Source organism: Ochlerotatus camptorhynchus, unplaced genomic scaffold, assembly GCF_037179485.1.
Source record: "Ochlerotatus camptorhynchus isolate MF236.1 unplaced genomic scaffold, CSIRO-AGI_Acam_v1.1 ptg000406l, whole genome shotgun sequence".
NCBI lineage: Eukaryota > Metazoa > Arthropoda > Insecta > Diptera > Culicidae > Ochlerotatus > Ochlerotatus camptorhynchus.
In genome coordinates, this window is record NW_027040892.1 from 3,561,946 (window position 1) to 3,575,595 (window position 13,650).

The 13,650-nt window shown below is 39.4% G+C and overlaps 1 protein-coding gene across 1 annotated transcript; it reads right to left on the reverse strand.

The window, feature by feature from the left end:
* Nucleotides 1–1,845: 1,845 nt before the first annotated feature.
* Nucleotides 1,846–12,263, reverse strand: LOC135710918 (digestive cysteine proteinase 1-like). Its single transcript, XM_065233624.1, has 2 exons — nt 12,157–12,263; nt 1,846–2,119 (listed from the first exon to the last, which is right to left on the reverse strand). Exons 1-2 carry the CDS (start codon nt 12,261–12,263, stop codon nt 1,846–1,848), a joined length of 381 nt encoding a protein of 126 aa, XP_065089696.1.
* Between the last annotated feature and the right edge of the window lie 1,387 nt (nt 12,264–13,650).

The following is a 13,650-nucleotide window of genomic DNA, read 5'->3' on the forward strand; positions in this document are numbered from 1 at the left end:
TAACAACCCTAGTAGCACGCTTGTCACAAATCAATTGTAAAGACTTATATACGACTTATTTCAGTCATAAACAAGTTGCTGTAACTTATTGGGATGAAAGTGTGCTACTCGGGAAACTGAGTCCCAGAATTCACTGAATCAGATTCTGGAATCCCATCGTGGCCATATGTCATCGGATACATACCAAACTGATTTCATCAATTATATATTATCAGTGTAGTATGATTCAACATGCCCTCGATGTTTAACCAAACCGTATTTCTCGAATCATTAAACCAGAATCCGGAACTTCTGAATCCGATATAAATACGATTATATGCCAACAGATACATTTAAAATTGACTTCATTGACCTCATCTACTCATTTTGTTGAGAGTTGATACCAAGGGGTAGGTCACTCCACACAACAATCTTAGGTCAACCTTTTTCTCAGTGTGCCACAAGTTTACCGCTGGTGTGCCGATTGTGCCGGGCATAGTGCAAGCTGCGATTTTTCAAAAAAATACGAATATATTTGGCAACCTAGTATTTCTGACAGCTTGAATGTTTAGGTTTGCAATCGCAACGGCACCGAAAATGTCGAATATCGTTCTCCATAAGGATTCCTTCTACCGACGAATAAAACGCCTCTACGCCAGCTGGAAGGAACCAGAGTTTTCCCATGATGATTCGCTGCAGAAGGTGGATTGCATTCTGACGGCGGTTGGCGTAGATGCGGAAACCTGCGGTGCTGTGCGAAAGTCAATCTTTTTCCTGACCGGCAAAAAGAAGATCGACTTCTTGAAGCAGATCGAGAAGCACGGTAAGGAGAGCATTCCGTCGGTGAAGCTGTTCATTCGGGAAAAGAATGACAAATTCTAGGCCAATTTGAAAAGCTGCTGGAGGCGGTTAAGGGATCCATGGATGGCAAAACGTTGAGCGTCTTCTCCGAGGACAACTTCTTGGGTGATTTCTGTGAATCGTGGCGAGCCTTCATCAAGGACAAGAGCTTCAACACGGTGGACATCAGCGTCCCAATCGCGGACATCATGCCCTTCAAGGAGGACTCCGAGGTAATCACTATCACAGACGTATTCAACAAGTACCTCAAGAATCACATCATGGAGATTATGGATGCTGATAAGAAAGTAAAACATGCCAAACTGTCGGAGGCTGTCGAGCAGGCACTGACGGACTAGTTGGACATGTGCCACCCGGCAATTATCGAGTCGGGTGGCAATTACAGCTTAACGTTCAGTGTATTCAGTGACAAGAACTATCTGCACTTTGGATATATCATGTGTGCTCTGGGTGCGCGTTACAAGTCCTACTACTCCAATGTCGTCCGAACATTGCTGGTCGATCTGTCGGAAACGATTCAGAATCACTACACCTTACTGCTCAATCTGGAAGAGGAACTGCTGAAGGTGATGATTCCGGGAAAGAAGCTCTTAGAGGTTTTCGACGTCGGAATGGTTTATGCCAAGAAGAAGGATCGCAAACTAAGACGTTTGGTTTTACCATCGGGTTGAAGTTCCGGAAGAATTCGATCATAGTACCTGAACAAGTGAAATTCATTCTAAAAATTGTAAGGTTATTAGGTTGAGTTGAAGCAATAAAAACTCCGTGTGGTTGTGCCATGAAAATTAGTTCGGTATTGTTCAAATGAATTTGGTTTGGTAGGCAACCAATTAACCGACTACTTTTCACGGCACAATCGCACGGAATCTTTATTGCTTCCACTCAACATAATTAACTTTCAATTTTGTTACAAAAATTGAAAACCATTTATTTCATCTCGTATAAGATGACACGTATCCGAAAATAAAACTACTCTTTTACTTAATTCAAATTTAAACCGAAAACTCACTTCGAATTGACATACATCGCATCGGTGGTAAGGCCACAGTTGTTAGCCTTCACCGCCATCAAAGCATATCTATCGTTGCCCCAGTAGTTGGACCAGGAGTTCTTGATTAGCCAGTAATCTTCCCCTTTGAGTTTGCCATATCCAACCACCACCACTGCTTGATCCAATCCATCCAAATTGTTCTTGCATTTCGGTTTGTAGTACACTCCATTTGCGTAGTAGCTGGACGACTTGTGACCGGTATCGATAGCAATCGACAGCCCTCGGAAGCTTATAATTTAAATTTAAATGTGAGCCGAGACGTGAATTGCTGGTCTGAGTTCCTCTAGTATATTCAATTAGAGTATGTTTCTGAAATACACACTCAAACTGCATGTAATGTTGTGAACAACTTCAATGACAGCTGTCCATCAGTGCTCCCATTTTATTTATTGAGCAATCCAATGCCTACGATATTGTACCGAAGGTGTGCCGATAGATGTGCCCAAGCTGTGCCGAATCTAGTTTCGGCACACTGTGCTGAGTTACTTACCCTTTAGTTTATACATAGTTTGCTCGAATATAATTGTATATTCAACCGAACTGGGTTCTGGAATTCGCAGAACCGGTTTCTTAGTGACCAAATGTCAAAATAATTATTTCTAATAAATTGCATTGACCTCATCTTATCATGGTAAAAGCTGACTAAAAGTAAATTAGTACGCCCCTCGCGCACCGCTAGCACGCCTCTAATGATGGGAATCGAAAATCTTAGACAGTGATTTGTTTACACTTCTATAGAGAATAAGTGGTGCAAGTTTGATCAAAGTAGTCGATCGCGTTCAGAAATAACGTAAAATGGAACTCGAATGAAAAAAAAATATTGTGCTCAAACACCTGGAAAATCCGTGTGCTCAAACACCTGGAAATGGTCCGGTTTCCATGCTGGCTAAAGTGCTGAAGATGCTGAAAACAACAGTTTTTCAAGTGCTCAGAACCTACAAGAAAACCCTGAGTGTGGAAAGGAATCAGTGGACCTACGAAAAATCTACCTACGAAAAAAACCTACGACACCTTCACCAAGGTGTTGAGGTGCGTTAAAGCCAACCCCGGTCTTTCGATCCAAGATGTAGCCAGAAGGTACAACGCCAACTATCAAACGGTGCGGAACATCCTTGCCAGGGAAGGATACAAGTAGTACAAATCCAGTAAACATCCAAACCGGCACATGAATCAGAATTCTGTGTCCAAAACCGTGCAAGACTCTTGTACGACCGTGTTTTGACGAAACACAAGGGTTACGTCAAACTCAATTTTAAGCAGCTTCCCGGTCAAACGTTTTACATTGCGTTTGGACATGGGGATGTGACGGGAAGATTCAAGTTCGTGTTTGCTGACAAGTTCTCGAAGAAGGCCATGATTTGGCAACCAAACCATCCGTCACATCCTCGACGATAACATCCCATGTTTATAACGAAGAATGCCCGAAAAAGCGTGTATTGCCATTCATCCGCAAGCATAGGGACAACGTCATCTTTTGGCTCGATTTGACCAGCTGCCACTACTCCAAGATGGTTCTGGAGTGGTATGCTGCAAACAAGATCGATTTTGTCACCCAAAATGGAAGAAATACGCTGATTCCGTGTCTGTTTCAACTGATGGGCTCCATCTAGAGGAAGGTTCGAGATTTCGGTCGAACTGGAGAAATGTAACTATCTAATGCTGTAAATTTGTAATTTTAATAGAAGTACTGTACAGCAACTGTTGGTTGAGCAAATTTGTAAAGATTTCGTTTCAAGTTCCGGTATTTTCCATCCAACAATTTCTGCTCCAACTGCTTCTACTCTTCTAGCTTCTGCAACAGTCGATCGACCTTCCGTTGATTACTCCGATTTCTGCTGGACTTTCCAGTGGACTTCCTTGAGTTGAAAAGATTTGGGGGTAGATCTACCGGTTGAGCCGGTTGGGGTATACATAGGTGTTTGCTCCACTTGATTACTGGGACCGAAATGCATATATGGACACTTTGGACATATCCAACTTTGGTTTGCTACGCCACCAGTCACTTCCACACAAGACAAATGATACCACCTATCGCAACCATCACACTGCACCATTCTACTAGTATCACGTTCACTACACAATTCGCAATGACTGTACCGAGCAGTTCACATCTAGTCAAGCGTTAGGTCTCGCGTTTATGGCGATATTCGTTGACCGGACGGGTATGACATTAGTATTGGCACAAGCCTTTATTTTGGATTTGTCTCCCTTTACATGAGCCTTCATAGGATTGGCAATGTCAAAATTTACCTGAGAACTAGGGTGGGGAGGTACTTCCTTTACCGCAGACGCATGGCTCTTTGCACTGGCTACCGTTGTCGTCGAGCCCGTAGCTCCGCTGTTCGCGTTGGTCACGATAGTGAGACTATTGATCCCGGTAACTAAATCTATATCGGTCGTTGGAAAAGCTGGCTCACAGCACCCATGGCAGAACTCAATTCTGACCTGGAGCCGGTTGATGATTTGCGTGACATACTCGATGTACTTATAGAATTTTTTAAGATGTTGGGTGGTAGTAGAAAGTCTAAGTTTGTGAATATTCCGTTCCGAATGGATTTAGAAGTTTATTGGTAAAATACAAAATTCCTGTCGAAATTTCAACATATTAACTTTAAGACTAAATTTATGATAGATTTTAATTTCTTACTTTAGTGTTCACTACCACTCAAACTTGATAACTTGTACGATACAGAGTTATATCCAGTGTCTTTGTTCTATATAGCTCAATCCTTAGATAATTTGGCTGGATGTAAGAATGATAGATAAGGTTTATAATGTGCACATAGTTCAATTCTTCTCACCTTTTTAGGTATCTAAGTTTTAAATAGATAGTTAAGTTAAGTAGACTAAGTTCACCAAATTTATCTAGCAAAACGGTTTAAGTTCAAATGTAAGAAAGTTTAATATTAAGATAGCTTAATAATGTGTAGATAGCAGGATAAATTTTAGTAATTTTTCACTCAGTCCACCTTTTTTTCAACTCTTTAACAAATTCAAAATAAATAACATTACACTTCAACCTAGGTGCTCCAGTTACTACAGTAACTTACCAGCCTTAATTGTTATGATATATATCTAAGTGTTTTTACATTGTTCCTGTCTTGGAAATTCAGTATTTTAAACAGGATTTTTTTTAAACCTGCATGTCAGTATAACAATTGAAATTTTAAAACTAAAACTTATCTTAGTATAAAGGGAATTAATCGATGCAATTGAGGATTGCAATGACATTTGCCTGAAATTATTAATTATTTTGTTTGACATTTGTTTAAAGTCTCAACATTCGAAATTCTATGTACCTCGGTAGAACTATACCAAGGAGGCAACTTCAAAATCATCTTTAGAACTTTGTTCTGAATCCTTTGAAGTGCTTTTTCCAGGTAGTGCAACAACTAGACCATATTGGTACAGCTTAAAGCATGGCCAGTCTAAAAAATTGATTAAATATAAGAAGTTTATTCGTCAGGCAAAGTTTGGATTTCCTGTTAATAAGAGGATACAAACATTTTATATATTTGTTACATTTGGCTTGAATGCCCTCAATGTGATCTTTAAAAGTTAATTTTTGGTCAGATACTAATCCAAAATATTTTACTTGGTTTGACCAGGAAATTGGAACTCCGTTCATAGTGACTATGTGACTACTACTAGGTTTCAAAAACGAAGCTCTAGGCTTGTGTGGAAATATTATAAGTTGAGTTTTGGAAGCGTTGGGAGAAATCTTCCATTTTTGTAAATAAGAAGAGAAAACTTTTCTGCAGTCTGCTGCAAATAACACGAAGACTTCTTCCTTTAGCGGAAATGCCTGTGTCATCAGCGAACAAAGATTTGTGGCAACCCTGAGGCATATCAGAGAGGTCCAAAGTGAAAATGTTTTACAATATAGGACCAAGAATGCTACCCTGAGGAACTCCTGCTCTAACAGGTAGTCGATTAGATTTGGAATTTTGATAATTTACCTGCAGAGTTCTGTCAGTTAAATAATTTTGAACTAATTTCATAATATAAAGTGGGAAATTAAACTTTTTCAATTTAGCAATCAAACCTTCATGCCAAACACTGAATGCTTTTTCTATGTCTAGAAGAGCAACTCCAGTTGAGTGGCCTTCAGATTTGTTTGAACGAATTAAATAGGTAACTCTTAAGAGTTGATGATTGGTTGAATGCCCATATCGAAATCCAAACTGCTCATCTGAAAACATTGAGTTTGTATTGATGTGAAGCATCATTCTATTCAAAATTATCTTTTCAAAAAGTTTACTTATTGAAGAAAGTAAACTTATTGTCCGGTAGCTAGAAGCTTCAGCTGGATTTTTATCCGGCTTCAAACTTGGAACCACTTTAGCATTTTTCCATTTATCAGGAAAGTATGCCAAATGGAAACATCTGTTAAATAATTTTACCAAGAAAGACAAAGTACTCTCTGGGAGTTTTTGATGAGGATATAGAAAATTCCATCATCACCTGGAGCTTTCATATTTTGAAACTTTTTAGTTATAGATCTTACTTCGTCCAAATCAGTCCCTCAGGAATCATCAAAATATTTTCCCGAGAGAAAATATTCAGATAATCCCGAGCAACCTGATTCTCAATAGGACTAGTAAGACCCAAACTGAAATTATGGGAACTCTCGAATTGCTTAGCAAGTTTCTGAGCTTTTTCCAAATTTGTGATCAAAATTTTACCACCTTCTTTAAGCGCTGGAATTGGCTTTTGAGGTTTTTTCAAAATTTTTGTGAGTTTCCAAAAGGGTTTGGAACGCGAGTCTAATTTAGAAAAATTATTTTCAAAAGTTTTGTTCCTCAGGACAGATAATCGTTTTTTATTTGTTTTTCCAAATCTCGCCAGATAACTTTCGTGGCAGGATCGCGTGCTCTTTGATATTGCCTCCTATGGACATTTTTCAGACGGATCAAGAACTGAAGATCGTCGTCTATTATAATTGAATCGAATTTAACCTCGCATTTTGGTACTGAAGCAGCTCTTGCTTAAACTTTAGAACTAGTCAGAGATTCAAGAGCATAATTTATTTCATCATGGTTTGCAAAGGAATGTTTGGATCGAAGCTATATTCCATAAATGTTCGATATTGTTCCCAATCAGCTCTATGGTAATTGGAAGTAGTAATTCTTGGGATATTTCAAAAGTTACTGGAAGGTGATCAGAACCGAATTCAGCATGGGTAACCCATTGGCTACAAAGTTGACATGAATCAGTTAAGACCAAATCAATAGTTGAGGGATTTCTTGCTGAAGAAAAGCATGTTGGGCTGTTTGGATATTGAATAGCGTAATAACCTGCAGAACAATCACAAATTCTTTTGCTGGCCTACGCATTGGAATGACAAATAGGCAGCTATAAAAGTAAGTTGTCAAAATTTTGTTTCGACAGAAACTCCCAAAGTTTCAAAAACTTTCGTGTCTAACGAAGAAAGAATTTGATATGTTATGCGGCTATGAACAATGATGGCAACGCCACCACAGGGTCCATCAAGACGATCATTTCTATAAATGAAATAATTTGCGTACCTCTTAACCTTATGATCAGGTTTAAGGAACGTTTCAGTTATAACGGCAATATGCACGTTATGAACTCTCAAAAAGTTAAATAGCTCATCTTCATTATCTTTAAGAGATCGAGCATTCCAATTTACAATATTTAATGCTTTAAAATCCATTACTGAATTTTAAAGTCATGACAATATTATTTGCAAATTTTACTCCAGTTTGAATAGCATCAAACATGGAGTTAGATTTAAGCATATCAGAAATCATGTCAATTAATGATTTCTGTAAAAATTCCATTTTAGGGGCAGTAATGCTTCCTAAGTCAAAATTGTCAAAATTTCCGTTAGAATTACGTTGGTTAGTATTTCGATTTCTACCCGTTGTAATAGCAGCAAAGGTAGCTCCATTAACTCGCTGAACATTGTTAGCAGCGAGGGGAGTAGGTACAGATGAAAAATTTGAAGCAGGGGTGATATTTGTATCTACGGGTACGAATGTAGAATTTGTTCCTCGCCGACCATTGTTAACAGCAGAGGAATTTGTACCTGTTCGGGAACGTGTAGTGTTTCCTACCTGTCGCTTAAAACGAGATTGTAGGATCGCTTTGCGAGTTTTACATTCCCAAAAATTGTTTTGTGGTTTTCACCACAATTTGAACGTGAGAGGAATCACCACAATTCATGCATTTAGTTGGCATGTAGCAATTTTTAGTTCCGTGACCCCATCCCTGGCACTTACGGCACTGGGTGAGGTATTGGAAATTTTCTCCAATCTTCCTGAAGTGTTCCCACTTCACTCGGACATGGAGCATAAGGCTAGCTTTTTCTAAGACCTTAAGGTTGTTTAGTTAACTAGACTTGAAGTGAACTAAACAAAAATCATTAGAAATCCCGTTGCGCGAATCGCCAGGACGGGATTTCATTTTCATTTTGATTACTTGGAGTGGCACAACTAAGTAAAAAATGTGTGCTTCTTCTCAGTAAGATACTTGAGAAGACATTTAAATCCGTCCAAGGTTTCAGCCATTCACCCCGACGTCCAATTTGTAGTGAAAACTTAACTTTCACGAAATTCAAAAGTTCCATGCGAAGAGCATGGAAATCGGAAGTGGTTATCACAACAGGGGGAATCTTTTCCTTCTTGGCATTAAGCCAGGAAAGTTTACTAGAGTTTTTCTTGGATGATGGATCATTCTCATCATCCGTGAGCAAATCAAATTGATTACTCTAATTAATTTCATCAGAAGGGGGATCAAGAGCTTGTTTTGGCGCCATGGCGGTAGTAAATTTTTATCCAAATCGACTTCCAAGCAGATTACTATAAGAGTCTGAAGGATCGAAGAGGAATTTTCCAAATCGATACCTTAGAAGGATTACCTCTGGTAGGGTCCAAACAAGGATCGAAGAGGAATAAGAGTTGAACAAGGTAGAAAATGTTTACAGGTTGAGCACTGAAAAGTGCTGTTTGAATTTGTTGTAGCTTTAGGTAGTAGTAACACTTCCTTCAGCAAAAAGCAAATAGATCCGCACGGCAAGAGAGCACGATGCGGACTGATATTTACTTGTCATCTTATTTAAGTTTAGCTGGTCTTAGTTTCTGAAGCACGTCACGCAAACATAGAATAGCTGGCATTTTCTTGTCCAATGACTTAATAAAGTTTTTAACTATCCCTAGCGGATATAAAGGGGAAAAAGCAAAATTGAGTCTCTGGAACGAGTGATGGGTAGATACATTAGATTTCCTTAGCAGGTGTTGTCCACGCCTTTCCCAATCAGTTTTTAGTATACGACCATCATCGTGACAACAAAGTTCATAAAGATGGCGGTACCAAAAAATTTGGACGTGTTAGGATATAAGTATTTTCTAGACTTTTACTCAGGCAACAACCAGAAAGTCAAATATGGTAAATTTTCTCAGCCCTAGAAAGTTGTTTAATTCTTATAGTCTGCAAAGGCCAACAATACTTTTGAATTAATTAAAATAACAATAAAGTTTGATTAAAACCATCGGATTTAGAGTATTTTCATTATTTTGGAATGTTAAAATAATTACTTTACGGAAATTTCAACATACCAGCACATACTATGGGTTTTACAGTGATTTTACATAAATTCTAGATTTTTAGGTGGGTTCCCAATTAAAAAAATCACCCTAACGAAGGGTAAGACAACAAAATATCGTTTTAAAATGTTCTAGAAAAATGTTCCTCAAGTAACTTTCTACAAAAAACTCTCGGACGGGAATGTCGTAACATGCTTTAGTTTGGCAGTATACGACTGACATCGGGACAACATACCATACTTCATAAAGAGGGTGGAACCTCAAAATTCAGACGCGTTAGGATATAGGTATGTTCTGGACTTTTACTCGGAAGTCTACAAGAAAGCCAAATATATGCAATTTGCTCAGTCCTAGAAAAAATAGATCCTATTTGGTGCACAGTGTAGTCATTAGGGCGAAAGACACTTTTCCCATTCTTAAACCCATATGAACATCAAACGGTCAGTGCAGTATAAGTTCGCCACGAAATTTTGTTCAAATTTTGGGAGAATGATTTGGAATCGATTAAGTGGGGTGGAGCAAAATTGATATTATGAAACACAAAATGTGATTATTTTTATCAAAACAACCAAATCCAACATCTTACATCGAAACTTTTAATTTCATAGCTCCCTTCATTTCTCACATTTTCCGACACGGCGAACGGCCAACAACAATCCACCGAGCTCCCAAGCTCTTCATGGCGTCAAAAATCCTATAAACCATAACAGTAATTCGATTTGCTCCAATCCGTCCCAAATCGACCGTTATCAAGTTTTTCTGCGAGAAATCGAATCAGGTCGCATCCCCCGATCAGCCATGCTGCAGTCGGAAAGCGTTCAAATTCCGTCAGCCAAACGACGGGCATGGACGAATCTGGACGAAACGAGATATAATTTGAATATAAGGAAAAATCTCAGCTGGATGTCCACTTTGGTCGGTCGGTCGGTCGGTCGGTCGCTGCAATGATATTGATCTCTTATTCATTTCGCTTCCATGAACTGCTGGGTTGGAGACTGGATTCCTGCCATCGCCCCGTCGCCGTCGCCGTTGTTGGTGTCGTTTATTCGTCTCGTCGATAAAACGGTGTGTCAGAAAGTGGGGAGGAAGAAATATGATGCGAAAATTCGGTGCTCCCAAGATGCCAGGTCTTGGGATTACGCCATTCGACAACGGAGGTGAGAAAATTTCGAAACCCAATGCTTTTCGATGGTGACAAAGCTATCGTTTGCGTTTCTTTATCCGAATAAATTATAAGGTAATATTCTACGATCCATTTATTTTTATATCAGATAAACGAGTACTTAGTGTTTTTTTTCGTCTTCCGTGAGGTGAACAGCATTTACAATTCAGCACTTTTTCTGCAATCATCAACTCATTTCAAGAGTGAAAAAATTGCTTTAATTAACCCTAAGTATCATCCCTAATCAAATCCATGGTGGGTACGCATGAGGACGAACATTGAGTACTGTGATCCCTTCTATTAATCAACCCTAATGGAGACTAATTAGGGAAAACGTGAACCGCTCACGGTCCATCACGACGATGAGAGTGGTCTCCAGCGTACTACGCCTATTCTACTGAGCTGAGATTTTTAGGTCCTCAACACCACAAGGGTTCGAAAGGATTTAATTTGAGGCAGCGTAGTCCAAATGCTTTCCTTGGGAAAAGAATTAATCCTGAAGAGAATTAGTTATTCCAACTTGTGTTAGCAAAAATAAATCCGATGGTCAGAGAACTTTTTTTGAATAGTAAATTTCCACAATTTCGATCTCACTTTGATAGTGACTGGGTACTATGCTCGCGATTAAAGCGTCGCCGGGTTCGGTGACTTCCGTGTGATGCTTTGTTATATAATTCAGTATAATTATCATCCTAGGCAGTAGACAGTGCTCTGAAAATGTTTCACAAGTTAACTTGATGGGTACTGACATATCTATATAAGAGCCCTTCAATCTATTGAGTATCTTTTATAATGCTGTTGTTGCATAATTTTAGCTAATAAGTCGCATTTTTTTTTATTTTGGGCCACATGGCGAGTGACAAGTATCAAAATAAGTTCAGCATGTTTTCTTATAAACGCCAGTTGGAACGTTTGTTTTTGTATAACCTGATCGCACTCGCAAAATCACAAATTGGAACAAATAGAATGATGATTTCATCTTCAAACTGAACATTAAGCCTTCTACTGACTAATAAAATAACAGAAGTTATGTGCTATATGAGATATCAAACATATTGATTAGATAAACTATTTCGGAAAAGCATGCCTAGATGGTACGCGTCTACAGACGAACATACAGACATCACCAAATTTCGTCTTGCCGAGCCGATTTCTCATATTCAATTTGATTCTACGATGCCGTAATCAAACTGTCAAATTAGAGTGAGCCAAGGCCTATCGATTGGAAATATGTTACACAGGTGAAATAGTTTGTGTGACTGGCTATTAGTCACAGACGGAAAGTCGTGCTGAATTCAATTTTAAAACCTCAAGTTACTTAATAACAGGTAACAAAGGTAACAAAACAAATGCTACTTAATTCCATTTAAATCTAACCGTTCAATTGGTAGTTAATGGACCGGACCCAGCAGAATAACGTTTTCTCGCGCATGACTTCCAACAATCTGTCATTATTTCCACTGTCATGTTGTCATCATCGTCACTACCTTCGTCCTTTCAACTTCATCTTCAATCAAGGTGCGAGTAACATCAACCCAGCATCAGCAGCAGCACCTGTTCCGTCGTCTTCCATCGTTTCACAAGCCTTCAGGCCACTCTCCGATGCCACCTCCGACGCCACCACCTCCGACGACGACGACATCTTTATCAATTGCGCCTACAAAGACACCAAGGACGACGATGAGGCATCACGTTACGTTCTCATTACGATAATGGTGTGCGCACGCGAATCGCAGACGCCTTCTGGCATGCTGGCAGAAATGCCAGATTCACGTTCACATAATGAACATTCCAAGGCAGCTGAAACTTTCTCAAGGCCGACAACACGCGCCGGATTTCTTCCGGGAATTCGGGCTCACCTGTCAGTGTCAATTATATCTTTTCTTCGGGGGGAATGATATGCTGCCCCTCAGTCACGGGAGGAATTAGCCTTCTTCGTTCTTGGCCCAGTAGCTTTGGCAGACTAAGGCTTCGTGTTGCTCCGTTTTTTGTTATCTCAGGTTAGCCAATTCAGGCCAAGCGCACCTACAGTGATTTGTCAAAAATAATGAACGAATTCACACGATTTGCGACGGGAGCAGTTTTTTTTTGCTGCTGTTCTTTGTCTATGACAAGGGATTTGTTAATTAATTTTCCATCGGCAGAGGTGTCTCTGAGCGAGGTGTGTGCTTCAACCGACACCGAATAATCAAACCTTTCTTTTGTCGGGAGAGAGAGACTAGTGAAAGTGAGGTAACCTCACCTAATAAACAGGTGAAAATGGGTCTTCTCGAATAGGAACATCGCACTCGGGTGGAAAAAGTACGTGTATCGGACAGGTAGGCAAAATTTAATTGATTGTTTGCGTGACGGGCAGCAATCTGGCTTGGCAGAAACGGTGTGCGAAAGGCCGGAAAATGTCGAGGAGCGTAATCAAGCATATTTCCATTCGGGTGAGCTTTCAGAAAGGGGGTAAGTTTACTTTTTTCCTCCTTTGTTCTGGATGTTGACGGTTGTGAGCTGGAAAAAAGGGGTTGAACAAAAAACCTAGTGTTAAACGAAAAACTTGACCACACTTTGAGCAACGCATCAGCACACGGACGATGAAACTAGCTCAACATTGAGTTGGATTCGACTTAATTTAGCATTTTTTTTTCTGTTTGGGACAAAATTCTACTGCAACCAGTTATTGGATCTATTATTAATTTGTATTGTGGTATACCCTGTGTCCATAGTTTAGTGCGATCGGATGAGTAGATGCCGGTAGTGTTTAACGTATTTTAAATATGGCGTCTTGGGCATGAATTTGAATGTAGCTTGTATGAGCTGTCACTTCGGTTCGTCGGTGGTATTACTTCATTACTATTGAGAAATGAAGAATTAATAGGTTATGATACAGTTTTTATTGTTACCTTAACCGCAAGGATCTGACTCTAAATGTAAGGTACCGCTATTTATACATTCAAAGAGTGAGAGCACCTTCTTAAGGCGTGCCCTTTTGTCAGTCAAAATCAAAAGTGGATTCCTTAGTAACAAAATTAAGCAATGAC

What these genes read in the sequence shown, in the direction of transcription:
- LOC135710918 (XM_065233624.1), bottom strand. Translation starts at nt 12,263, where the DNA reads ATGTCGTCGTCGTCGGAGGTGGTGGCGTCGGAGGTGGCATCGGAGAGT. An exon ending in GGTGCTGCTGCTGATGCTGG is followed by an intron (nt 2,120 to 12,156) that starts GTTGATGTTACT and finishes TTAAATTATAAG; the next exon opens with CTTCCGAGGGCTGTCGATTG.